The sequence below is a fragment of the Myotis myotis genome, unplaced genomic scaffold, assembly GCF_014108235.1.
Source record: "Myotis myotis isolate mMyoMyo1 unplaced genomic scaffold, mMyoMyo1.p scaffold_m19_p_55, whole genome shotgun sequence".
Lineage (NCBI taxonomy): Eukaryota > Metazoa > Chordata > Mammalia > Chiroptera > Vespertilionidae > Myotis > Myotis myotis.
Window position 1 is genome coordinate 522,775 of NW_023416363.1, and position 27,409 is coordinate 550,183.

General features: G+C 54.2%; 2 protein-coding genes across 4 annotated transcripts in view; both read left to right on the forward strand.

Moving 5' to 3' along the window:
* Window positions 1-27,409, forward strand: part of ZNF274 (zinc finger protein 274) — a 58,999-nt gene that overhangs the window by 13,285 nt on the left and 18,305 nt on the right. The window contains exons 5-10 of the mRNA XM_036311475.1: window positions 2,533-3,024; window positions 4,849-4,946; window positions 5,676-5,802; window positions 6,584-7,495; window positions 13,162-13,240; window positions 13,799-13,988. Coding sequence (XP_036167368.1) covers window positions 2,533-3,024; window positions 4,849-4,946; window positions 5,676-5,802; window positions 6,584-7,495; window positions 13,162-13,240; window positions 13,799-13,988 — 1,898 coding nt within the window. The remainder of the gene's footprint in view (window positions 1-2,532; window positions 3,025-4,848; window positions 4,947-5,675; window positions 5,803-6,583; window positions 7,496-13,161; window positions 13,241-13,798; window positions 13,989-27,409) is intronic.
* On the forward strand, window positions 13,867-26,965 carry ZNF544 (zinc finger protein 544). Of its 3 annotated transcripts, XM_036311417.1 has the most exons (5): window positions 13,867-13,988; window positions 21,201-21,292; window positions 22,516-22,642; window positions 23,244-23,327; window positions 25,045-26,965. In XM_036311417.1, exons 2-5 carry the CDS (start codon window positions 21,260-21,262, stop codon window positions 26,826-26,828), a joined length of 2,028 nt encoding a protein of 675 aa, XP_036167310.1. In that variant the 5' UTR covers window positions 13,867-13,988; window positions 21,201-21,259; the 3' UTR covers window positions 26,829-26,965. The 3 variants fall into 3 exon arrangements, with proteins under 3 accessions (XP_036167310.1, XP_036167309.1, XP_036167311.1); XM_036311416.1 differs by lacking the exon at window positions 13,867-13,988 and having other exon boundaries at window positions 22,259-22,642; XM_036311418.1 differs by lacking the exons at window positions 13,867-13,988; window positions 21,201-21,292; window positions 22,516-22,642; window positions 23,244-23,327 and adding an exon at window positions 23,359-23,739.

A 27,409-nucleotide genomic window follows, 5' to 3' on the forward strand; every position in this document is an offset into this window, starting at 1 on the left:
CGGGAGCGCCCCCCTGGACCCGGGACGGGAGGGCCTGGGTGGCGGTGAGACCCGGAGAGCGAGCCCCGCTCAACTCAGCTCAGCTCCGGGCTGTGGCAGGACCGCGGGCCGCGCCCTTCCCGCTCCCGCGTCTGCGTCCCTGTGGGGTCTGGAGGCGGGGACACCGCGACGTCGGACGCGCCCTGTTAGAAGGACGTGGGGGTTGGATGGGAACCGGGGAGGCCTCCGAGAGGCGGGGGGGAGGGGGGGAGGGGGGGGCGGGGAGCGGTAATGGCGGGCGAAGGGGCCGGGATGCCGGCTGCGGTGCGGGAGGGAAGGCGCCCGCGCTCGCTCCCGCGGGGCCGCAGGGACGGACTAGCAGACGGTGAGGCGCCGGTGGCTCCTCGGGGGTCGGGGGACCCGAGACCAGCCGGGCTACCGGCCGAACCTCCGTCCTGGGGGCGTGGCCGCGCCGCACCCAAGGCAACATGGCGGCGCCGGAAGTCCGCGCCGCGGAGGCTCCTGGGAAATGTAGTGCGCGGCGTCCCCTCCCTCTCCCTCCGGCGCCTGGCTGACCGCTCGCTGCGGGGCTGAGGGGGGCCCGCGTGGCTGCGCCCTCGCTCCTAACATTGCATCCATTATTTGCGTCGGTTTTTTTTCCTTTTTCGCAGCCGCAGCCGCTGGTGGTGACTTCCTGTCCTGCCTTCCCCCCGCTTTCCTGTGGTGATGAGGCTGAGGTCCGTGTGGGTGTTCAGGCTCCGTGGGCTCCACGGGCTTCGGGAACCGCGTCCGGCGTCGCAGCGCTGGGCCGGGTGCAGGGAAGGGCGGGCTCGCTCCCTCTGGCCCCCCCCCCCCCAAATCCTGGGTTCGAAAGCGTAGTTTTTCTTTCTTTCTTGGTTTTGTTTTTACTTCTGGAAATGGAAATGTGGTAAAGATATTTTTTAAAGGAACAGCCCAGCACCCAGTGAGGCCTCAGCAGAGCCCGGTGTCCCTTTGGAGCCCGAGAAAAGCTCCTGGCGCCTCCCTCGCGGTCCCCGAGAACCGCCTGCCCGCGGGTCCCCTTTCCTTCCCGCACCTGCACCCCCGGCGGCTGGAGTGTCCCCGGGGGACGGACCGGCGCGGCTCTGTCTCCGTCCCGCCGACCGCCAACCGCAGCCGCTGCCGGGTGCGGCTCAGCGCGGGCGGGCACCAGCGTCCCCTGGCCGCTGCCCGGCTCCGGGAGCAGCACCCGCTGGCCTCCCCCACTTGTCCCGGGCGTGCCGGTCACGCCTGGTCTCCGTCTCTGGCCGATCCGATGGGGGGGGGGGGGCGTTTCTTCCCAGACCCCCGCCCCCCGCCCGCGCTGGGCCGCCTCCCGGGAGTCGCCGCCCCGCCCCTGTGCTCGCCGCCTGCCTGAGCCGCCCGCTGGCTGTCCCCGCGCCCTCCCTCCGTGGGCCGCCCCGGCCTCTCTCCCGTGGGGACTGCGGGCTGTCTGCCTTCGGGTTCCTTTCTGGGCTGTTTCTGGTTTCGGACCTGGGGCCAGGCCTCTGCACCCGCCGCTGCCGCGCTTCCTAAGGTCCCTCCTCCGTCAGCGCAGCCCCGCTGCCCCGCTGCCCGGGAAGGCCTGGCCGCCCCGGCCCGCTTCCTGCCCGCCCTTCAGGTGGATGGAGTCCCACAGCCCGGCCTGGGCGCCTGGCCGCTCCCCCGGCTCCGGGCTCGTCCTCCGCCCGCAGCGAGTCAGCCCTGCGCCCCTCCTCGCGGCACCCGCTCCCTGTGGGGACGTAGTTCGGGGTCCACGCCCATTTTCTTCGTCGTTGTTTGTTTTAAAGCAACTTCTCAAATATGTCCGCCTAGTTCCAATGAGCATAAGCCTGAGGCTCGAGCGGCAGGTTCGGGTCTCCTGGCTGCACCGGGGGCAGCGGCTCGGTGTCACTTCCGAGGAGCTGCCTGCGGGGCTCCTGCCCCCGGGGTGGGGGTGCCTGCGGGGCTCCTGCCCCCGGGGTGGGGGTGCCTGCGGGGCTCCTGCCCGGGGGGGTGGGGGTGCCTGCGGGGCTCCTGCCCTGGGGGCGGGGGTGCCTGCGGGGCTCCTGCCCCCGGGGTGGGGGTGCCTGCGGGGCTCCTGCCCGGAAGGGGGGGTGCCTGCGGGGCTCCTGCCCTGGGGGGGGGGGGTGCCGGCCTCCCCGTCTCTCAGGTTGTGGTTCCCCCTCCAGGCGGCCGGGCCTTCCGGGCGCACACTGCTGGCGCCCTGTTCCGGGAGGAGGTATCTCACCTGGTTTTACTCTGCGCTTTCCAGGTGGCGAATGATGCTGAACGTCTTTTCATGTGTTTCTTTTTTTAATGTATTTTATTGGTTGTTTACAGAGAGAGGAAGAGGGGGAGAGAGAGAAACATGGGTGACGAGAGGCTGCTTCCTGCAGCCGCCCCCTCCTCCCCCCACTGGGGATGGAGCCGAACCCGGCCTGTGCCCCGACCGGGATGGAGCTGTGACCTGGTTCACAGGTCCATGTGCAGCCCCCGAGCCCCGCCGAGGGCGCATGTGCTTCGTGGTCACGGCTCCTCCGCTTCTCGCTCCAGGGCGTCCTGAGGCTCCACGGGACCCCCCACCGGACCCCCCGTCGGACCTCCTTCCCGCCGGGGCGCCGCTGATGCAGATCGAGGTGGTGGAGGTCCTCTCCCTGAACGAGGAGGCGGCGCGCTCCCGGAACGCCGGCCTCTGGGCCCTCTACGCCGGAGAGGACGGCCTGAGCCCCGAGGGCCGCGGGGAGCCCACGCCCCCGGGCAGCCGCCCCGCCGACCCCGAGGCCGCACGACAGCGGTTCCGGGGGTTCCGCTTTGAGGAGGCGGCGGGGCCCCGAGAGGCCCAGGCCGAGCTCCGCGAGCTGTGCCGCCAGTGGCTGCGGCCCGAGGCGCGCTCCAAGGAGCAGATGCTGGAGGCGCTGGTGCTGGAGCAGTTCCTGGGCGCGCTGCCCGCGAAGCTCCGCGTGTGGGTGGAGTCGCAGCACCCGCAGGACTGCCAGCAGGCGGTGGCCCTGGTGGAGGATGTGACCTGGGCATCCGAGGAGAAAGGTGGGTGCAGGGACGGGTGCGGAGGGGGCACCCCTGTGGGGCGTTTGGAGGGTGGGGGTGGGTGTGCCCTGTGCGTCCGTGCTGCGGGGGTCCCTGCCGTGGCCTCCAGATCAAGGGCTTGGCGAATCCTCCCTGGACCCAGCTGTGGAAATGGAGGCCTCAGGCCCCACCCCAGCTATGGGACCCTGGGGCGGGGGCTGGCCTGCCTATGCAAGGGGCCCCACCCCAGGCTTCTCAGGGAGCTGTCCAATGAGCCGCTCAGTGTCCTCCGTCGGCTCTGCCCACAGCCAGGAGGAACCCTGACTTCAGTCCCACAGGCACGGTCCTGGGGCGCCGTCCCGTGTCTCCCATGCGGTGGGCTGTGCACACCGTGGTGACCGGGACACGCAGGCTCCTGAGCGCAGCAGGCCCCAGTCTCCCAGCAAAGACGGAACGTGGCAGAGGAGAGTGTGAGGTGGGAATATGGCGAAGGAATGCGTGTGAGACGAATGTGACGAAGGAATGCTTGTGAGACGGGAACATGACAGATGAGAGTGTGAGGTGGGAATATGGCGAAGGAATGCGTGTGAGACGAATGTGACGAAGGAATGCGTGTGAGACGGTGGAGTTGAGAGGAACCAGAGGGCGCTGGTAGTGGGGCCGTGGAGGCCAGCACCTGGCCGGAGCAGAGCTCAGAGGCAGCAGGATGGGTGTGCCAGGCGGGGAGCATCCCCTGCACAGGCCACGGGGGAAGCCGTCAGTCTGTTCGGCATCAGAAGGTGGGGTAGGTCCACCAGCAGGAGCACAGGGCAGGGCAGGTCCCTTGGGAAGTTCCCTGGCTCAGGGGGCACCGAGCCCTGAGTTCAGGGGCAGCGGCAGGTCGGAGGGAGCTTCCCAGACTCCTCATTGGCAGCAGGTGTGGCTGGTGGGTAACGGGTTGCTTTTTTTCCTTAAATTTATTTATTTATTTAGGAAAGAAAAACATTGATTTGTTGTTCCACTTATTTATGTATTCTTTTTTTAGTGTATTTTTATTGGTTTCAGAGACGGGAGGGAGAGAGACATCAATGATGAGAGCGAAGCATTGACGGCCGCTTTCTGCACGCCCCCCACTGGGGATGGAGCCCACAACCTGAGCATGTGCCCTGCCCAGGAATTGAACCCTGACCTCCTGGTTCATAGGTTGGCGCTCAACCACTGAGCCACACCCACTGGGGTCTTGTTTATTTACTTATTTATTTATTTTAGAGAGAGAAAGACATCAATTAACTGCCTCTCACCTATGCCCCAATCAGGGATGGAACCCGCAACCTTGGCATATCAGGGTGACGCTTTAAGCACTGAGCCACCCAGCCAGGAGGGGTGGCTGCGTTTGGGAGCCGAGTCCATGGGACTGGCCTCTGTGTGGCTGAGGTCCGTTTTGCTCACCTCCCTGCCCCATGCAGCACCTGATGGGCTTTTTTCTTTCTTTTTTTAAATCCTCACCTGAGGATATTTTTTTTATTTTAGAGGAAGAGAGAGAGAGAGACGTTGATGGGCTACACGGAGGTTGGGGAAAGTTAGGGCTGAGCAGGGCTATGAGGCTGAGCAGGGCTGTTTCCTGAATTGGAGGAGACTTGGCAGAATTCACATCAGGACGGGTGTGTCAGAGAGCAGGTCTGTCCTGGGGCCGGACAGCCCCACCCTCCACAGTGTCAGGTGGGGACAGGCGGTCGGAGGACTGGGGGCCAGAGGTGCGGGCTTAGCCTCTGAGGAGAAGGTGAGTGGAGCACACGGAGCCCCGTCGGGCCAGAGACGGGCTGACCCTGTCCTGCCACCCCCTGACCCTGTGCTGCTCTCTCCCAGCTCTGCCTGCCTCGGGCCCCACCTGCCCCCCGGAGACCCCAGCTCAGGAGGAGAAGGAGGAGAAGGAGACCACCTGCCCAGCAGAGGTCCTGCCAGAGGTGAGGGGAGCGGCACCCCTTCCTGCTCTGTCACAGCTTCTCCTGTGAGGGACCCCACCCCCACCCCACCCCACCCCACCCCGCAGCCTCCGGGCCAGGCCTTTCGGAGTTCCCTAGCGCCAAGGGCAGGAGAGCGTGACAGAGACGGTCGAGATTCGCTGCAAAAGAACCAGAGTTGTTGAGGCTCAGAGGTGGGCCCCAGCCCTGTGTCTGTGTGGCCCTGGCCAGGGCTGCTCCTGGCGGAAGCTGCCTCTGCAGGAAGGTGCTGGCGCTCGTGTGGGGTGATCTGGGGGTGCTTCAGGCAAGGCTGTGTCCAGGGGCTCCCCGGTGGTGGAGGGCTCTCCAGCCCATCTTGTGGCTCTGCCTCTTGTGGGCAAAATGCCTCCCAGGTCCAGGCAAAGGGCCGTGGGAGGCCTCTGCCCCTGGAGTCCTCATGGGCCCCTCGGAAAGGACTGATCCCGGTCACAGCGGCCGGGGGACACCCCGCACGGCAGCTGTTGTTCCCCCACGTGGGTCGGCTGCCCAGGAGCCGGGCGCGTGGGGAGCGTGGGGAAAGGTGAGCTGCACTCAGGTGTGGGGAGCGGAGGTACCTGCTACTCCTGGTGAAATGGGGCTCTGCCTCAGCCCACACTCTTCCCCAAAGCAAAGGCACCCCTCCCTGCAGAGCAGGCTCTGTCCCCTTCGAGGGCTCCTGACCCTCCCGCTGATCAGCACACCGTGGCCTCGCAGGAGCCAGTGACCTTCCTGGACGTGGCCCTGGACTTCAACAGGGACGAGTGGGAGCTGCTGGACCCCACACAGAGGACCGAGTACCATGACGTGATGCTGGAGACCTTCCGACACCTGGTCTCCGTGGGTGAGGCCTTGCCCTCGCCCGCACTGCCCTCAGGACAGGGGTGGCACGGGTGCCCCGCGTCAGGTAGTGCCTTCTCTGGGCCCAGCTGGAGGAATGGGTGTGCCCTCAGGAGCTGGGGGGCTTAGTTGGTTGGAGTATCGTCCTGTACTCCGAAAGGCTGCAGGTTCGATTCTGGGCCAGGGCGCGTACAAGAGGCAACCGGTCGATGTGTCTCTCTCACATGGATGTTTCTCAAGTCCCTTGCTCCAACCAGGGCCTTGAACTGGCCTGTGGCCTTGAAGGGGTGGGTGTTGTGTGCACGGGGCAGCCTCAGTCCCACTGAAGGACCTCACTGTGGGCGTCTGAGGGCCGCATGGGAGATGGAGAGCTGGCAGACACCCCAGCCTGGTCTCAAGCACAGTGTCCCCGCTTGGCTGCATCACTGCTTTTCTCAGTCGCTCCCCAGGTTGCAAGACTGCACTTGGGGGAGACCATCCCCAGCTTTGCCCTGTCGGGGTGTCTCAGTTGGTGGGGGTGTTGTCCCGCACGCCAAAAGGTTGCGGGTTCAGTTCCCCATCAGGGAACATACCTGGGTTGTGGGTTCGTTCCCCGGTCAGGATATGTACAGGAGGCAACTGTTTCTCTTTATCTCCCCCTTCCTTAATAAAATGAATAAAAACATACCCTCAGCTGAGGATTAAAAAACACATAAGACATCCCCCAGCTTTCAAACGTAATTGTCCTGCTCTCAGCCCACTTCAGCATTTCCTCTGCGTAACCCACACCTTCTGGTGTCTTTCAGGCTGGGAGACTACACTGGAAGGGGAGCAGTTACCCCCAAAGTCAGCTCTTCCTGAGGCAGAACCAGCCCCCAACCTGAAAGTGGAAGAGCTCTCGGGGGCTGAGGCCCAACCCTCTACCTCAGGGGAGGCCCCGCAGCGGGGGGCCCTGGAAGTTGGGGACACGGCATTGCCGCCTGTGGGGCTGGCCCAGGAGGAAGCCCTCTCTGAGAAGCAGCAGCGTGAAAGCCCCAAGTCCCCAGCAGGCAGGGGTCTCGCCACAAGCCGCGCCTCCCTCCGGAAAACTCTACCCCGGAAAGGCTTGCGCAGGCATAGCTCACGCAGGCATAGTTCACGCCTTAGAAAGGCAGCGCTCGATTCCCAGGTAAAAACCCAGCAGAGCCGCCAAGGGAGCAGAGCCCGGGAAAGCAGGGGCACCCCGCAGGTCACGTTTGTGCAGATCCACAAGGGGAGCCAGGTGTTCCGCTGCAGCGCGTGTAGCAAACTGTTCCGGAACCCCAGGTACTTCTCCGTGCACAGGAAGATCCACACGGGAGAGAAGCCCTACGTGTGCCGGTACTGCGGCAAGGCCTTCATCCAGAGCTCCTCCCTCACACAGCACCAGAGGATTCATACTGGAGAGAGGCCGTTCAAGTGTCGAGAGTGTGGGCGGACCTTCAATGACCGCTCGGCCATCTCCCAGCACCTGAGGACTCACACCGGAGCCCGGCCCTACCTGTGCAAGTTCTGCAGCAAGACTTTCCGCCAGAGCTCCCACCTCATCCGGCACCAGAGGATCCACACCGGGGAGCGCCCCTATGTCTGCGACAGATGCGGGAAGGCCTTCACCCAGAGCTCACACCTCATCGGGCACCAGAAGACGCACAGTGGGGCTAAACGCAAGAAGAGACACCGATCTAGCGCTAAAGCCAGTTGATGAGACGCTGCCTTCTCAGCCCAGTCCTGCACCAGAACCTGAGTGGTGTGCTGGGACTCGGGCCTGACCCCAAAGCACTGAAGGACGGTGTTCTCAAGACCAAAGGACCTCCAGGGGCCCCGTCCTGCACACACAGGGGACGTGGGCATCGTCGATAATGAATGTGACAGCCGGAAAACAGATCTAGTTTTTTACTCAATGGATTTGCAGTTGTGATTTGGTCATTACGAGGGATGTTACTGAAAGCGAAGTGCTTACAATGAAGTGGGTGCACTGATATTTGTAGTAAAGTATTTATGTGTATGAACAGGGACTAAAAGAGAAGATGGATAAGTAAACTATATTTCTGTGGTAGAGTCTGTGTGTGTATTTTCCTGTTTAAATACCCTTCATTATTGTTTTGATAAATAAGCAATGTTAACACACAAGAATGGAGCCCTGGCAGGCAGCTCAGTTGGGTGGAGCATCGTCCCATTCACCAAAAGGTTGCGGGTTGATTCCCAGTCAGGGCGCCTATGGGCAGCAACTGATCAATGTTTCTCTCTCCCCTTTCCTCTCTCTCTAAAAAAATCAATATTTAAAAATCCTTGGGGGTGGGGTGGGTGGGTAACAAAATTGTTTTTTTTTTAAAAAAAAGGATGGAGGTTGTCAGACCAATTCTGGCAGATTCTGTGCAAGGCTGCAATCCCTCCAGCCCAAGATTGCAAGTGAGTCAGGATGAATGTCATTGGGTCCCTTGTCCCATCAAGATACAGTTAGGTGCAGGGCATGGGGACAGAGAGAGGAAGTCCTAGGGCAGTGATGGCGACCTTTTGAGCTCGATGTGCCCGCATTTTGAAAAGCCCAAACTTAACTCTGGTGCCGTGTCGCATATAGAAATTTTTTGATATTTGAAACCATCGTAAAACAAAGACTTATATTTTTGATATTTATTGTATATAGTTAAATGCCATTTAACAAAGAAAAATCAACCAAAAAAGTGAGTTCACGTGTCACCTCTGACACGCGTGTCAGGTTTGCCATCACTGTCCTAGGGACCCAGAGAGCTGGAAACCCCAGGCAAGCATGGACACCTAGGCATGTGCGCGTCACATTTCCACTTCCCTGAGGGACTTGTGGGAGGGAGGGACATGTACTTGACGCCCGTGTTTCAGGTGAGATGACATTAAAATCCTCCAGGTCCAAATGGGGTGGGTCAGTTGGTTGAGCATCAACCTATGAACCAGGAGGTCACAGTTTGATTCCGGGTTAGGGCACGTGCCTGGGTTGCAGGCTTGATCCCCAGTAGTGGGTGTGCAGGAGGCAGCCGATCAATGATTCTCTCTCCTCATTGATGCTTCTATCTCCCCCTCCCTTCCTCTCTGAATTCAATAAAAATGTATTTCTTTTTTTTCTTTTTTTTTTTTTTTAATATATTTTATTGATTTTTTTACAGAGAGGAAGGGAGAGAGATAGAGAGAGTTAGAAACATCGATGAGAGAGAAACATCGATCAGCTGCCTCCTGCACATCTCCCATTGGGGATGTGCCCGCAACCCAGGTACATGCCCTTGACCGGAATCGAACCTGGGACCTTTCAGTCTGCAGGCCGACGCTCTATCCACTGAGCCAAACCGGTTTCGGCAAAAATGTATTTCTTTACAAATTTCTCCAGGTGACAGCCTGTAACCCGCAGCCCATTCTACCCCTTCCTCCACTCCTCCTCCACCTTCGTTCTCTTGAGGTCTGCATAAACATTTCAAAACATTTTCTAGACCCCTGGGTCAGAAGTAATGAACGTTCAGCGGTTAGTGGTTGGGTGCTGCCTGCACGGCCTCTCCAGGCAAAAGGCTCCTGGCTGTGGTATCACATTTAGTCTTTTCCACGACCCGACATGGCCCTGTTGGCTTGGAGCAATGGGAACATCTGGGTTGAAGAAGGTACGTGGGTGCTGCTGCCCTCCCATGCATGAGTGGGAGACCTTTCCTAGGAAGAAGGAGCAGTTCTCCGAGAACCAGCGATGTAGACGCGCCTCACCGGGGTGCCCAGCACTGGCTGGTGAGTTCACAGCCATGTCCTCAAACCAGCTTCCTTCATCCTAAATGTCACACACTGGTTTGTGCTGAGAAGGTGGTCACGGGAGGTGAGCCGACTGCCTTCCTGTCCACGGCAATTTCAAACGTGGCCACAAATCCTTAGCCGTTCCTCCCCAGAAACCACCTGGGCTTGTTCCGGCCAATAGCGGCAGCAGAATAATGCCATGTGACTTCCTTGAGACAAGGTCTTAACAGCGGTTCTCAACCTGTGGGTCCCGACCCCTTTGGCGGTCAAACAACCCTTTCACAGGGGTCGCCTAAGACCATCAGAAAACACATATATAATTACATATTTTGTGATTAATCACGATGCTTTAATTATGTTCCATTTGTAACAATGAAATTGGGGGTCGCCACATCATGAGGGACTGTATTAAAGGGTCGCGGCATTAGGAAGGTTGAGAACCACTGTCTTAGAAGGATGTGGCTCCATCTTCTTTGCTGACACTCTCCTCCTTCTGGGATGGCTCGTCCAGCCGCCCTGCTCATGCCCTCAGCCCTCACCCTGACTCAGCCTCATAGCTCCCATAGCCCTGCATGACCAATGGAACTACAGGCCTGTGGTTCTGGCTGGAACATGAGGCCCACGCCGGCAGAGACTGGGCGTGGCTGTTCACTACTCTCCCCTTAAGAAACATTTGCTGGGCCCTGGCAGGGTGGCTCAGTTGATTAGAGCGTGTCCTGATCCCCCAGGTTGCAGGTTTGATCCCTAGTCAGAGCACACACCAGCAACCCATAAATCATCTGCCTCTCAATCAACAAACGGATCCCCCAACCACAACCATCTCTCCTCCCAGGATGGCCATCCCTGGAATTCCATGACACCCCTCCTCTCAGGGTCGATGGAAAGATCATCCCCTGGTCTAACACTAGAATCACCCAGGAACGGTGTAGTTGAGCAACTAAATCATCTGCCCTTCATACCAACCCTCAAAGCAAGGAAGAGGCTCCCTTCGTGGTTTTCCACCAAAGATTCCCAATATCAAGGTCTTGGTTTGGTGCTGTTTTTTAAGCCTCTCTCGCACTTGGCAAATAAACCTTTTTTTAACAGAATGAACAGGTTTTCATGCCCTAGCCAGTTTGGCTCAGTGGATAGAGCGTTGCCCTGCAGACGGAAGGGGCCTGGGTTTGATTCTGGTCAAGGGCACATACCCTAGGTTGCAGGCTCCATCCCTGGCCCTTCTCAGGGCACATGCGGGAGGCAACCAATTGATGTGTCTCACATCCATATCTCTCTCTCCTCCTCCCTTCCACTCTCTAAACATTGAAAAATATCCTCGGGTGAGGACTTAAAAAATAATAAAAAGAACAGGCTTTCAGAGGCAACATAATCCGGCTAAAATTCAATATTTTGTTTCAACTGAATGTAATTCATGTTTAATAAGTGAATAACTGAAAGACCCCTTTAAAAGTAGTTTTGAGGGTTTTTATTGACACTATTACAGATGTCCCCCATTATCCCCCACCCAGCCCCACCCCCTGCCTTCACCACACTGTAGCCTGTGTCCATGGGCTTTATATATATATATATGCACATACGTTCTTTAGCTCATCCCTTCCAGTCCCCTCCAAGGCCCCTTCCCTCTGAGATCTGTCTGGTCCTTGCGTCCATGTCTCTGGTCCTATTTTGTTCATCGGGTTCCACATATAGGTGTCTTTCTCTGACTGGTTTATTTCGCTTAGCATCATAATCTCCAGGTCCATCCCCGCTATTGCAAAGCGAAAGGGTTCTTTTTTTTTTAACAGCCACGTAGTATTCCATTGTGTAAATATACCACTTTTTCTTTTTATCCACTCATCTACTGATGGGCACGTGGGCTATTTCCAGAGCTTGGCTATGGTAAATAACACTGCTATTGAATACAGGATATATTGCTAGAAGTGGGATTGCTGGGTCAAATGGAGTTTTGAGTTTTAACAAGTGAGTGGATTTAGAGATTATTAAGCGAATCAACTGGAGAGTACCGGACATGGCAAAACCCAAGGATGGGAGTGGATACCCAGTTTGAGAGGCCTTTCCTAGCAGCCCCCACATGGCTCCCCTTTGCTGCTCCCCTGCAGTCAGGCATGCCCTTGGGTGTGGTCCCCCAAGATTTCTCAGTTCCTTCAACTAAGTTTATGCTCAGGGCACCAACTCTAGCCCCTCCAATTCTCCCCCTCCCAATGGCTGAACGAAACCAAACTGTACTTGCGCAAACGCCCCTAGCCTGTGCCAGGTGGGCAAGGGAATCCGGGAGGGACGGGCGGTGACCACCCTGGGCCTCCAGCACAAGGTGAGTCCCCGGGTCCCTTTCTCAACTATGGCTGGACGGTCAGAGAGGCCTGCATTCTAGGCTGTTTGACTGAACCTGGGAAGTTTCGGTGGGAATGGGGTCCCAAATTCACCACGTGCCCTGGCCCTCCAGTTCAGCCCCACCCCACGCCCAAGGGCCCTCAGACCAGCCCAAGGGACCATTTACTTTAGCTCAGCCCGGTCCACAACCCCTAGGCAGGCTTGACACCTACCTCCTCAGCACCCAGAGAACCACCCACTCCCAGCTCAACCTGAGGCCTCCCCTACCTAGAGACCCCTATAGCCTGGCCAAGACCCCCCTTCCCAGCCCAGGAGTCCTGGAGACCTCATCTCCCCGCTCCCAGCCAACCGTCCACCCTCTAACAGGAAGGGGACACTGTCCCACCGCACCAGGCCAGCAGCCCCCACGCCCAGGCCTTTTGCCACCACTGTCCCGCAGACTTTCTGGGAGACTCCCTGAGGGGTGTGGTATCACCCCATTCCCTCTCTCTTCCTCTCGGAAATCAATAATATATATATATTTTTTTTTTTTTTTAAAAAGACATCCTTTGGAATGTAGATTCCAGACTTTCTGGAATACGCAAATTGCAGGGTCATAGTAGCAAGTAACAAGTATCTGTGAGTAGGAAAGCAATGGCTGTTGGGTAAAGCAACCAACGAGGTGGGTCCCAGGTGCGTGCCAGGAGCACCCCAGACACAGGAGCACAATCCAGGAGTCCAGGAGGAGGAGTGTCTCAGGAGATGGGGAGTGGCTCCCACCAATCGGCTGCCTGGGAAGACGTCCTTCTTGTAGAGCCAGGGCGGGTGTCGGGCCTGACTCTGTGCTACACACCGTGCAATGACTGACTCTGCAAGCGACGGCCCTGCCGACCCTCCCTGCAGCCAACGGGCTCCAATCGGCTCGGTGCGTTGGAGTGTCATCCGGTAAACCAAAAAGGTGGCGGGTTCGACTCCCGGTCCGGGGCATATATATATACCTGGGTTTCGGGTTCCCTCCCGGTCGGGTGCGTGCAAGGAGGCAACCGACGGATGTTTCTCACATCCATGTTTCTCTCTCCCCCACACTCCCCACTCTTTAAAAAAAGAAAACAATAAAAACATATCCTTGGGCGCGAATTTCAAAAAAAGACTTGGATCCGAAACTGCCAGCCTCCCTGGTCTTCGCCCCCGTCCTTAGGGCCAATGGGGAGGCAAACACGACCCGCTTCTGGTCCTCCTGCCTCCGGCTTCCAGCCCCGGCGACACGCAACCAGGCGACACGCTTCCGCTTTTCCTGATGGTCACTGTCTGCGCCCAGCATTTCAGCCTCCGCCAAACGCACGGGATGCGGTGAACTCGGGCTCCCCCATCGGGGTCCTCCTCCACTTCCCTGGCAGGTCCGGGCGGACGTCATAAAGGTCCCCCCAGGAGAGGAGGCTGTGTGTCCCGGGGTGGGGGTGGTGGGGGGTATCCATTCCTTGGGGCGTCCTTCCCCAGCACCAAAGCTTTCGGTTCCATTCCCGTCAGGCAGGTACCCAGGTGGCGGGTTCGACCCCCGGGTCAGGCACATTCGGGGGAGGCGGGGTGCCTCCGGGGCACGTTTCTCTGTCACATCGGTAATCAATGTGTGTCTCTTTAAAAACAATCCCCATGTCCTCGGTGAGGGCTTAAAAAAGGAAGAAGAAAGGCCAAGCGCAGTTCAGACTCGACCCCCGCCCTCGCCGTAGGTCTCAGCGTCCGTCCGCGGTGTCAGCGCCCCTCTCTGTGGCGTCGGCCGCGGACGCCGGACAAGGAGAATCATCGATCCCGGAAGAGAGGGCGCCCCCAGGGGCAGAACCGGAAGAAAGCGAGGGTCCGGGCCGCAGCGTGAGCCTCAGTAAAAGGGGGTGCGGCGTGCGGGGGGCGAGAGGCGGGGGACAGAGGGGAAGCCAGCCGCGCCCTAAACCCACCCCCAGTCACTACGCCGCCGCCGTTGCGGTGAGCAACCGCCGCACCGCGCCACGCGAGAAACGGCCAAAGGCGCGCGAGAACCAGGCACCCCCCCCCACCCCCGGCGCGCTGCCTTCTGGGACTTGTAGTTGCCGGCGCCGAGCGCGCGCACTTCCGCCGCGCACCGGAAGCGCCGCCATTGCCTCGCCCGCGCAGGTGAGTCAGGCGCGACTCGACGGGCGCGGAGGTTCCGCTGTGAGTGGGGCGGAGCGGGTCGCTGGACCGGGCCGAGGTGACCCGAACGGCGCCGGGGAAGGAGGGAGCGGACCGGCCCGGAGGCCTCCTCTTGCGGGGCCGGGCAGGGGCCTGTCCGATTCACGGCGCTCCGGCTGCGGGAACGGGGAGAGGGCCGGTCGGTCCCGCCAGGGCCCCTCGCTGTCGCCCGGTGGTGGCGGCGGCCCTCCCGCTGCAGGACCGGGCGGGGCGCCTCTCGTGGGCCGTCTTCTGCCGGAAAGCAGGCCCCGGGCTGCAGTGTTTTTGCCGGGACGCAGGCGGACGTCTGTGGACGTGGCGCCTCCATTGTCCCTCTGTTAACCCCTAGAGTGCCGGGAGCGCTAGCAAAGCTTCGAAAGGGCGTCCAGTTCTAAGCCTGCTTTTTTTTTTTTAATAATATATTTTATTGATTTTTTTTACAGAGAGGAAGGGAGAGAGAGTTAGAAACATCGATGAGAGGGAAACATTGACCAGCTGCCTCCTGCACGCCCCCTACTGGCGGGATGTACCCGCAACCCGGGTCCATGCCCGTGGCCGGAATCGAACCCGGGACCCTTCAGTCCCCAGGCCGACGCTCTATCCACTGAGCCACACCGGTCAGGGCTCTAAGTCTGCTTTTATTAGTGACGACGGTATTGCTAAGTATGTCAATGTAGTAAAGGTTTCCTTAAGGTTTTGAATATGTAACTTCATTTACTTGCGATTCATAATTTTTTTTCCCCCAAAAAAACTGCTGTAAAATCAGCAAAAAATGCCTTGGCAATTTTAGCAGAGTTCCTAGGATTTGGGTTGTCACTCAAAGGGTTAAACCACACTGCCCACCCTCCCGCCCCCCCCCCCCCAAGGCTCTCGGTATAGGTGCAGGAGCCGGTAGCCCAGGTTAGTCCTCCTTGTGGATAAAGAAAGGGAGTCCTCTGTGAAAAGTGACCCCTCAGGGTCCTAAGAAGGTCGAAAATTCCTAACCAGGCAGGTCCTGGCAGGTGGTCTCGCCCCAGGGCTGTTCTGTAGAGAAAAAGCTTATCATTGTCTTAGGGCCCCAGCGGTTCTCAACCTGTGGGTCGCGACCCCTTTGGCGGTTGAACGACCCTTTCACAGGGGTCGCCTAAGACCGTTCTGCATATCAGATATTTACATGACGATTCGTCACCGTAGCAACATGACAGTGATGGCGTAGCAACGAAAACAATTTTATGGTTGGGTCACAACGTGAGGAACTGTATTGAAAGGGCCAGAAGGTTGAGAACCGCTGGTCTTAGGCAGACTATGCCCATTGTTTCCGTGTTTCTGCCCGGGGTTAGCACCCCTTTGAAATGCTTTTGCTGTTGAATATTGTGTCATCCCTGATCCCAGCCTTGCTTCCTCCTCCCCTCCCCTCCTTGCACGTAATCTTCGCATGTTCCTTCCTTAATTCTGAATGCCTAAGACAGTGGTCGGCAAGCTCGTTAGTCAACAGAGCCAAATATCAACAGTACAATGATTGAAATTTCGTTTGCGAGCCAGATTTTTTAAACTTAAACTATATAGGTAGGTACATTGTTAATAACTTAATCAGGGTCCTCCTGAGCTGGCCTTTGCTAAAAACGTCCTCCATCTGATGGAGGTACGTCCGCTGAGGTCGACCCCTTCCAACTCTCCCACCCACACGCGTCTTGTAGACTTGTTCCGTCCGTCTCCTTTCGTTCATCCTCTCTCTGTGTCCAAACCATCTCCGCACACCTTTCTCCGTCCTCGACACTACATCTTCTTTCACTCCATCCACAGCGTTCCCTAAAATTAACTTAATAAACTTTACTTAAAGTTTTAAGTCAACTTCGCACTGTACGTGGTATTTTGTGGAAGAGCCACGGTTTGCCGACCACTGGCCTAAAAGAAGCTGCAGGCTCATTCCGGGAAAGCCCTTTGTCAGTCTGCGGAGATCTTGCTTCTAGGTGTGTTCTCTGTTTGGCTTCCATGAACTAGAAACGTTCTCCAGGAGAGCTGCCCCCCCCCCCCCCCCCTTACATCCCCACCCTTTCCCTAGAGCAGTGATGGCGAACCTATGACACGCGTCTCAGAGGTGACATGCGAACTCATTTTTTTGTTTGATTTTTCTTTGTTAAATGGCATTTACATATATAAAATAAATATCAAAAAGATAAGTCTAGATCAACCAAAGGACTGGTATGCATGCATATAAGCATAACCAATGGACATAAGACACTGGCGGGTAGGGGAGGCTAGGGGACTGTCAAGGGCGGGGGGGAAAAAAGGACACATATATAATACCCTTTGTAATACTTTAAGCAATAAAAATAAAAAATATACATATAAGTCTTTGTTTTACTATGGCTGCAAATATCAAAACGTTTCTATATGTGAGCTGGGCGTGCCAGCATTTTGAAAAACCCTCACTTAACTCTGGTGCCGTGTCACATATAGAAATCTTTTGATATTTGCAACCATAGTAAAACAAAGACTTATATTTTTGATATTTATTTTATATATTTAAATGCCATTTAACAAAGAAAAATCAACCAACAAAATGAGTTCGCGTGTCACCCCTGAGACGCGTGTCATAGGTTCGCCATCAGTGCTAAAGGGGGTATGACTAGATGCGGAGGAGGGAATGGCAGTGTCCGGGAGCCTGGGGCAGCACTTGAAACCGCACCCCATAATCAGGGAAAGAGGAAATTGGAAATGTAAAGAGAAGGCGCCTCCTCCCCAGTGCTGCAGGGTCCCAGCCAGAGCAGCCCTTTCCCAGGTCCAGCATGCGACACGGAAGGAGGATTTCATGTTTGTGTGTAACTGATGTGAATGTGCTGTGCCCATCCTGGGTGTCGGCTCAGGGATCGGCTCATCTCATTCTCAGCAGCACCATGAGGCAGAGCCTGCTGTTCTCCCAGAAGTCCACAGATGAGACGGAGGCCCAGGGGGTTAACGTCTGCTGGGGTCCTTCCTACTGAGGCAGTGTAGAGCTGGGACTCTGAATGCAGACCGTCTGGCCCCGGCCGGTGTGGCTCAGTGAGTTGAGTGTCATCCTGTGCACCATGGGGTTGTCAGTTTGATTCCTGGTCCAGGCACGTGCCCAGGTTGTTGGCCCGATCCCCGGTAGGCGCTGTGCAGGAGGCAGCCAGGCGGTGTTCCATTCTCACAATGAGTTTCTCTCCCTCTCCCTTCCTCTCCAAAAATCAACAAACTTTTCTTAAAAAAAAAAAAAAAAAATCGGGGGGCCAGCAGTCTGGCTGCAGAGTGGGTGCTCCGAGACCTGGCCCGTGGGTGCCTCCAGACAAGGACGGAGGGGATCAGAGGGTGGAGATGGTTAGGCAGTAGGAGACTGCTCAGGGACGGGCGAGACCAGCGGTTCTCAACCTTCCTGACGCCGCGACCCTGTAACACAGCTCCTCATGTTGTGGTGACCCCCAACTTCATTGTTACAAATGGGACGTAATGAAAGCATCGTGATTCATCGCAAAAACAGTATGTAATTATAGATGTGTTTTCCGAGGGTCTTAGGCGACCCCTGTGAAAGGGTCGTTCGACCCCCAGGTTGAGAACCGCTGGGCTGGAGTGTCCCAACAAGACGGCATTATCTCAGCTGTGGGCAGCCTTCTTGGGTGTGGTGTGCCTGTGAGCGTGCATAGGTGAGAGGGCAGGGCGAGGATGGGCAGGGAGGCGAGGAGAGACTGAGGGTGTTGGCCACCCAGCTGGCAAGGGCGGGGCTTACACCGAAGGAAAACCTCCCCTGAGAAGTTGCCTAGGAGCCACTTCGAAGGGTGTGGACTTGGGGGCGTCCCGGATCATTGATTGGAATGAATTGAGAAGTTTGTCTGCAGAGATGGGCCCGAGCCACCGTGGCTCAGTGAATAGGGCATCGGCCTGGGGATCAAAGGGCCCCGGGTTCGAGTCTGGTCAAGGGCACGGACCTTGGTTTCAGGCTCCTCCCTGGACCGGGCCCTGGTTGGGGCGTGTGCAGGAGGCAACCCATCGACGTGTTTCTCTCACATGGATGTTTCTCTCCGTCTTTCCTTCTCTCAAAGATCAATGGAGAAATAACCTCGGGCGAGGTTTAACAGCAGCTGAGTGTCGACCTAAGAACCAGGTCACTGTCCGATCCCCTGTCAGGGCACGATCCCCGTGTGGGGCATGCGGGAGGCAGCGGATCAATGATTCTCTCTCATCGTTATATTTCTCTCTCTCTCTCTCTCCCTCTCTGAAATAAAACAGTTATATTTTTTTTAAAAAAGTTTGTCTGCAGAGAAGAGATAATGGGGAGTGGGGCCAGAAGGGGCAGCGAGAGCCAGACCTTGCAGTTGTAAGGGATGGAGATGGATTGGATGTCGATGTCCTGGCAGTCTCATACCACCCAGAACGTAGACACCAGCAGGAGAAGGCAGAGAGAAGCATCCGGTAGCACGGGGCAGATGGGGCAGGCACCCAGGTGGGAGGGGCTGAGAGGGCAGGGCTGTGCTGGGGGGGCAAGGTGAAAACCAGGGTGACAATGTGCTCAGGATTATTATTTTTTTTAAAAAAGTCTGTTTTAATTATAGTTGACGTGCACTCTTAGATTCAGGTGTACACATAGTGATTAGGCATTTAGGTACCTGGTGCTTTTCTTGGTAAGTCTGGTTCCCGGCACCATTCACAGTTAATGTGATGTTAGTGCCTGCATTCCCGAGGCTGTACTTTCCAATCCATGGGATTATTTTTATAACAGGCAGATTGTACTTCTTGATCCCCTTGACCTTTTCACCCGTCCCTCAACCTATCTGACAACCATCAGTTTGTCTCTGTATCTGTGAGTTTGTTTCTATGTTGTGTTTTAGATTCTGCATGTAAGTGAAATTATAGTTTTTATTTTTCTGACTTAGTTTACTGAGCATAATACACTCTAGGTCCATCCGTGCTGTCACAAATGACGAAATTTCATTCTTTTTCTTAGCCAAGTAATATTCTGTTTGTAGATATATGTGTGCCACAGTTTTTTCATCCACTCATCTATTGACGGACACGGGTTGCTTCCATATCTTGGTTATTGTAAATAATACTGCAGTGAACCTAAGGGTGGATACGTTCTTTCAAATCAGTGTTTCAGGTTTCTTGGGATAAAGTTCCCAAAGGGAGTCATTGGGTCATAAGGCGGCTCCATTTTAAATTTCTTGCGGTGACTCCACACTGTTGTCCACGGTGGCTGTGCCCTCTGCATGCTCACCAGCAGGGCACTCGGGTTCCGTTTGGACGATGCTTTAGCCAAATGAGCCACACCAGCCAGGGCTCTGCAGATTGTTCAGTTGGATTTTCTTTTTTTATGTTGAGCTGTCTGAGTTCTTGATACACTAGTATATAGGATATTAACCCCTTATCAGATATGTCTTTTACAGATGTCTTCTCCCATTCATAAGTTGCCTTTTTGTTTTGTTGATGGTTTCCTTTCAGCACAAAAGCTTTATAGTTTAATATACTTCCGTTTGTTTATTTTTGCTTCTGTTTCCCTTGCCCTAGGATACAATATCTAAAAATGATTGGTAGGCCCTAGCTGGTTTGGTTTAGTGGATAGAGCGTCAGCCTGTGGACTGAAGGGTCCCGGGTTCAATTCTGGTCACATGCCTGGGTTACGGGCTCGATCCCCAGTGGGGGACGTGCAGGAGGCAGCCAGTCAGTGATTCTCTCTCATCATTGATGTTTCCATCTCTCCCTCTCCCTTCCTCTCTGAAATTAATAAAATATAAATATGTATATATATATATACACACATACATACATACATGTGTGTGTGTGTGTGTGTGTGTGTGTATTTAAAAAAATGATTGATAGACTTGGCTGGGTGGCTCAGTTGGTTGGAGCATCGTTCCATACACCACATGGGTGCGGATTCGATCCCTGGTTGGGCATTTATGGAAGGCAACTAATGAAGTTTCTCTCACATGCATTTCTGTGTGTGTGTGTGTCTCTTTTTCTCTAAGATCAATGAATATATCCTTTCGTGAGGATTTTTAAAAATTAAATAAATAAAAATTATTGGTAAGACCAGTGTCAAAAGTTTTTTCCTTTTTTTTTCCATTTAAGTCTTTAATCCAGTGTGAGTTTATCTTTGCATGTGGAGTTAGAAAGTGGCCTAGTTTCATTTTTCTTCATCTATCTGTTCAGTTTTTCCCGTCACCATTTCTTGAAGAGACTGTCTTAACCTTTTGTCATGGGTTGACCATATAAGCGAGGTTTTATTTCTGGACTGTCTATCCTGCTATTCTGGCCCAGGCAGTGGGGCAGCATTTTGGCACCTCCAGGATGTCTGGAGGGAGGGTGCATGTGGGACGACACCCCTCTTTCGTAGTGTCCTTTGCTGTCCTGGGGATTCTCATATCCTCCTTGTCACCATCCCCCACACACATGTTTTGAAACTGGCAGATGTTTCCTTGTAATATTTTAAATTGTGCAAAAACAGTTTTTGAAACCAGGTCATGCTTCACTATTGTCTGAGAACTGTACAGGTTTTCTTTGCTTTCTTTCTTTCTTTTTTTTTCCAAACCATTAGAATATTTTATATATATTCATTTATTTATTTATTTATTTGGTGCCGGGACTCAGATATATATTTTTTAATTGATTTCAGAGTTGAACGGAGATAGAGAATCATTGAGCAGCTGTCTCCTGCACGCCCCCTACTGGGTATCAGGCTCACAACCCAGGCGTATGCCCTGACCGGGAATCGAACCATGACCTCCTGGTTCGTAGGTAGACGCTTAACCACTGAGCCACACCGCCCAGGCTCATTGCAATAATTAAAAATTATACAATTGCTTTGACACCCTGCCTTTATCTCTCCCATTCATTCTCTTGAAATGACAGGAAAAAAAAAAACTGACCTGTTTGTTTGTATGTTGAGGGAAAACTGTGTCTGTGAGATCACAGTTCAGACACCACAGCACGCGCCTGAGCATTTATTTCCTTTAGCCTGGGGGCAGCTCAGGACCATCCCCAGCCCAGACCTGAGCAGGCTGGACCCGCTTCCCCACTGGGAAGCCGGCGTGGCTTTCCTCAGAGTCCTGCCTTCCTGCCCCTCATACCCAAAGGCAATGCCCTTCAGCTGGAACATTTCTCTCCTTTTTGGGGGTGGGGTGGGCTCGGGGGTGTGGGGGTGCTGAGGAGGGGCTGACTCCCTGATTGTGCCTCCACCACTAGCACTGCCCCCTGAGGACGGCTGCCCCCTCTGAGACGGCGTCTTCAGGTCTGAGGAGGAAATGGAAGTGTGTGCTCAGCCAGTCCCATCCCAGGTGAGTTGGAGACCTTGGCTATGTTTGCCTCTCTCTCTCCTCAGCTGTAAAGTGGGTCCAGGAATATAGCATTCGCCGCCCCAGGAGCCACGATGCTGCCTTATTCCTTTGGGTGAGACCCCCGGGCTCCCTGCAGATCCAGCTCCCTCCCTGTGTGGGTGAGCCAGGGGTTCCTGGGGCCTCCTGTACCTGGTGCCCTGGGCCAGGTCTCTTTCCCTCGCGTCCAGACGGGGATGGGATGCTGCCTTCATGGTCACGTCAGGGCAGCTCACGCCTGAGAAGTTCAGGGACTCAGTTGTGAAGCTGAGATGCCACATTGGGCCTGGCACCCAGGGTCAGGGTGCGTGACCCCTCACCTGCCAGCCTTCCTCGAACGCCTGCTCCATCCGTGTTTTCTGTAAAGGACCAGGTGGTGGGAACTGCCTTAGGCTCTGCAGGCCACCTGTGTTCGCTCCCCCATGTTCTTTTTGTGCCTGGCCTTTGAAAACAGTAAAATCCCTTTTTAGCTGCGTTAGGTCTCCTGCAGCTGCTGTAACAAAATAGCACGGACTGTGTGGCTCAGGCAGCATTCATTTTCCCACGGTTCTGAAACCCAACAGTCTGAGACCAGGGGCCAGCACAGTTGGTTTCCTGACGACCCTCCTCCCCGCTTGCTAATTCTCTGTGTCCTCAACGGTGGAGAACGAAGTCTCTGGTGGTCTCCTTTTGAGGGCACCAATCCCACTGCATTAGGGCTCTGCCCATAGAACCCCCATAACATTGTTTTCATAAAGGCCCTCTCCCCAAATGCAGTCACATGGTGGGGTAGGACTTCAACGTGTCAATCTGGGGGAGAACAGTTTAGCTCCTGGCATTAACCTTCTGAGAGCGCACACAGTCTTGGCCTGTCTGCCGGGCTGTGTTTTGCTCATCTACAACTTTGAACGTCCTCTTTGCCTTTAAATCTGTGATTTTGTGGAAAAGTAGTGGGTGGAGTTCCTGCTGTTTCCTGGGACAGAAAGTCAGAATCAGTGGAGTGACCAGCAACAGACAGGCCCTCAGAAGTGAAGACGCTGTGGACTGACTGCATTGGTGTCCGACCAGAGCACTGCCCAGAGGCGGGAACCCTGTGGATGCTCTGGACACCACACCACCCACACCCCCTCCCTCCCTTCGCCGTCCTGCCCCCCTCAACCTTCCTGTCGGGGGGGCAGGGCCCCTTGGTAACACAGGCGATGTTTCAGCTCCCCGTGAGCCTCAAGGATGTGGTGGTGAGCTTCACACATGAGGAGTGGGGACGGCTGGACCTGGTCCAGAAGACACTGTACCGCGACGTGACTCTGGAGACATGTGACCACCTTGTCTCTCTGGGTAAGCTGGGCTCTACCCATCGCATGGGCTTTCTGCCCCTGGAACTCCGAGTTCTGACTCCAGGGAGGTGCTTGTGCTGGGTGATCCCCAGAGTGGGTGACTGTGTGTGTGTGTGTGTGTGTGTGCGTGCGCACGCGTTTGCTTGCAAATAAAACCTACACTTTAGTAAGGTCCACAGATAACTGTCATTCTTTACAGTAAAGAGAAACTAATATAAAGACTGATAATCCTTTCTCTTAGGAGGAAACATATTTCTGGACTGTCTATTCAGTTATTCTGCTAGAACACCTTATATTTTGTAAAATTACAGAATATATATATATTTCTGTTCATTTGTTGTTTGTTTATCCTTCATCTTAAATTGTGTCTTTAAGAGCTAACCCTATACTCAGGACAGAAGTGAGTCCCTTTTAGATGCCGATCCTGGGTATTGCTGTTCAGTCAGCCTCCACTGCATGTTTGTGACTTATTTCCTAGGAATGGCTCCCGGGCCCTCCTGGTCCGTCCCGGTCTGACCCCAGGGGAGAGGGCTGGGCCTGGGGACACAATCTCTTTCTCTGGAAGCAGAGCATCAAGTACTTGGTTTTTCCCTATTGACCAGGACTTCTGCTCCCCACTGCGGATGTGACCTCCTGCCTGGAGCGAGGTGCTGGTCCGTGGAGGGCGGGGCAGGAACCGCCCGAAGGTGAGAGCATTTCGTTAACTTGGGCAGAGCATTTCGTTAACTTGGGCAGAGGAGGGGGGGCAGGAACCACCCAGAGGTGAGAGCATTTCGTTAACTTGGGCAGAGGAGGGGGAGTAGGAACCGCCCCCGGAGGTGAGAGCATTTCGTTACCTTGGGCAGAGGAGGGGGAGCAGGAACCGCCCCCGGAGGTGAGAGCATTTCGTTAACTTGGGCAGAGGAGGGCGGGGCAGGAACCGCCCAGAGGTGAGAGCATTTCGTTAACTTGGGCAGAGGAGGGGGGAGGCCATTTGCGGAAGCTTCCTCGGCGTTCTCTGCTGCCTCCTCATGTCCAACAAGACAGCCATGTCGTCATCCGTGGGTCCAGCCCAGCAGGAACACTCGCTGCTGCCGCCTGCACATATCTCAGGCCTGGGTTTGTTTCTGTTCCCGTTTCCCTCTCTGTACCCTCAGCCACCTTGTCCTGTCCCCAGGCCTCCTGCCCTCTCTTTTTCACCAGCCCCTCATCCTAGCTTCCACTTGAGGAACCAGTCCTCAGGTGTCCTTTCAGTTTCTCTCTCATCAGTTATCTTTCTGTCCCTCTCTTCCTCTCCCTTCCTCTCTCTGAAATCAATAAAAACATATTTGAGCCCTAGACAGTTTGGCTCAGTGGATAGTGCGTCAGCCTGCGGACTGAACGGTCTTAGGTTCAATTCCAGTCAAGGGCATGTACCTCGGTTGCAGACTCCTCCCTGGCCTGGGCCCTGTTCTGGACTCGTGCAGAAGGCAACCAATCAATGTCTTTCTCTTAAATCGATGTTTCTGTCTTTCCCTCTCTCTTCCACTTGCTCTAAAAAAATCAATAGAAAAATATCCTCACGTGGGGATTAATTAATTAAAAACATATTAAAAAAATAAATAAGGTACCATATTCTTAGGTCCCAGCAACTTGGCCTCAATATCTTTTGTGCTTATTGAGGACCACATGTCCTCAGATCAGTTCCTTCTATACATTCTCGCCCTGACCGGTTTGGCTCAGTGGATTGGATAGAGCGTCGGCCTGTGGACTGAAGGGTCCCAGGTTCGATTCCAGTCAAGGGCGTGTACTTGGTTGCAGACACATCCCCAGTAGAGGGTGTGCAGGAGGCAGCTGATTGATGTTTCTCTCTCATCGATGTTTCTAACTCTCTATCCCTCTCCCTTCCTCTCTGTAAAAAATCAATAAAATATATTTTAAAAAGAAATACTTACATTCTCGTGCTTATATATATATCTTTATTGATTTCAGAGAGGAAGGGAGAAGGAGAAAAGGAGAGATAGAACATCATTGATGAGAGAGAATCATTGATAGGCTACCTCCTGCACGCCCCCCACTGAGGATTGAGGCTGCAACCCAGGCATGTGCCCTTGACCAGAATCGAACCCAGGACCCTTCAGTCCGCAGACCGACGCTCTAGCCACTGAGCCCAACCAGCTAGGGCTCGTGCTTATTCTTACTTCCCTACTCCCTCTTTGGGTATCAGCTCTCCTCAATCAGCTCTTCATTACCTTTGCTTGTTTTTTGTGCTTCTTCACTGATTTCCTATTTGCTGGTCCATCCCACTCTTTTACATCCTGCATGGAATTATAGTTCATGGACTCTAAACAAACCCAGAGACACCTCTCATACTTGGTGTTTTCCTTCATTCTCCTTCCCATCTAAGGCTTTTGCAGTCATTCAGGCATTTTGGATTTCTTTCAGAGTGGAAGACTTCACTTGAAAAGAAAGAGTCCAGTTCTGAAGAGGCTATTGGTGTGGAAGAACCATCCTTCCACATGGAAATGAAACGCTGTATAGAGGGCCCCTGGTCTGTGTCAGTAGGAAAAATACAGGATTGGAGGGACCAGCCAGAGGAGCACCAGGAGGAATCTTTGAGTCAGATTGTACCTACCTCGGGGGAAAATGTGTCTGCTAAAGTGGAACATTGTGAGCATGACCTTGGCGGAAGTGATCTGAGTGAAAGCCTTCTACCTCTGACATTACCTGCAAGAACACATTTGCACAAACTTGACTCACAGTTTCAAGAGTTGAAACAGAATTCAGTTTTCATTAATCATCAGAAAGGTGGTGCCCATCTGCAGCCCTGTGAAAATCTTGAAAGTGCCAGGGCCTTCTCTCAGAGCATTCACTTGAATAAACTTGCAAATGTTGAAACGGGAAATAATAAGACTTATGATTATACTGTTGACAGTGATTCTTTCCTCTATGGCACATATGTGCGTTTCCATAATAGAAGTTTTTCAGTAGAGAACAGAGATGATTGTAAGGACATTGGATATGTTAAGCACAGCATGTCCCTGAAAGAAAACAAGCCAGTGCATTTTGGAAAAAGTCAGGACACATGTGACAAACGCATTGTACAAACTGAAATAATTGTCGGTGATCCTGGATGTGAGGAGGATTATGGTGCCTTCTGTGCGGCCTCATCTGTTCATGACGGTGACATCATCCAGACCAGAAAGAAGCCACGCGCATGTAATCTACGTGGAAAATCCCGTAGCTGTTGCTCTGAGCTTGCGCACCAGAGGACACACACTGGAGAGAAGCCATATACCTGCAGTCATTGTGGAAAAGCTTTCAAATGGAGATATCTCCTCGTTGCGCATGAGAGAACGCACACTGGAGAGAAGCCTTATCAGTGTCACCTGTGTGTGAAATCCTTTAGGGGTCCGTCAGCTCTTCTAAAACACAAGAGAACCCACACGGGTGAGAAACACCATAATTGTAATGATTGTGAAAAGTTCTTTAACTGGCAGCGTCACCTTACTAGGCATCAGAGAATTCATAGTGGAGGGAAACCGTACTTGTGTACTCGCTGTGGAAACTCCTTCAGCCGTAGCTCTGACTTTGTTGCACATAAAAGGATTCACAGTGGAGAGAAACCATACGAATGTAACCACTGTGGGAAATCTTTCTGGGAGCGAAAACAGCTTCGTGCGCATCTGCGAACTCATGCTGGAGAGAAGACATTTTATGAATGCAGTCATTGTGGGAAAGTTTTCAAATGGAGGTCTCACCTCATTTTGCATCAGAGAACACACACTGGAGAAAAGCCTTATGAGTGTATTGACTGCGGGAAAGCCTTCAGTGATGGGTCATCTCTTAGAAAACATGAGAGAACACACACTGGCGAGAAACCCTACCACTGCGACCAGTGTGGGAAATCTTTTCGGCAACAGTCACAGCTTGTCGTGCACAAGCGAACCCATACTGGGGAGAAACCTTATGAATGCGGTCATTGTGGGAAAGCTTTCTGCCAGAGATCTGGCCTCATTGTGCATCAGAGAACACACACTGGAGAGAAGCCCTATAAGTGTAAAATTTGTGTTAAAGCCTTCAGCCAGAGATATCTCCTCATTGTGCATCAGAGAACACACACTGGAGAGAAGCCCTATCAGTGTGCCATGTGTGTGAAAGCCTTCAGTGGTCGTTTAGCTCTTAAAAAACACGAGAAGACACACATGGTCGAGAAACCCCATGAATGAATGTAATCATTGTGAAAAAGTTCTTTATGGGGCAGGCACCAGTGAATTCACACTGGAGAGACCATATTTGTGTGCTCATTGGGGAAAGTCCTTCTGCTGTAACTATCTTTCTTGCACATAAAAGGATTCACACTGGAGAGAAGCCCTATGAATGTAACCACTGTGGGGAAACTTTTTAGCAGTGATCAGAGCTTTGTGTATCTGCAGATTCATTCTAGAGGGAAGAAACCTTATTAATACAGTCATTGTACAAAAGGTTTCCAATGGAGATGCACCAGAGAACACACTGGCATGAAATCCTATAAATGTAATCACTATGAAGAGGCCTGTTCATGCTAGAGAGAAACCCTATAAGTGTAATGAATGTGAGAAGGCTTTCAATTATTACAAATCCCTTATTCAATATGAGACAACTCGGGGGAGAGGAACCCTGTGAGTAATTAAGATGGAAGAGCTCAACGCCAGAACTTCTTTTCTAGACAACAGACAACCACATGCACCAGAATTGCTTGGTGTGTACATTGAAACTGCAGATTACCAATCTTACCCTGACTTACAAAGTCAGAATCTCTATCAGTAAA

Coding starts and splice junctions, on each gene's coding strand:
- ZNF544 (XM_036311416.1), top strand. CDS start 22,405: ATGCTCTGGACACCACACCACCCACACCCCCTCCCTCCCTTCGCCGTC. Junction 22,643..23,243: donor TGACCACCTTGTCTCTCTGG/GTAAGCTGGGCT, acceptor CCTATTGACCAG/GACTTCTGCTCCCCACTGCG. Junction 23,328..25,044: donor GGGGCAGGAACCGCCCGAAG/GTGAGAGCATTT, acceptor GATTTCTTTCAG/AGTGGAAGACTTCACTTGAA.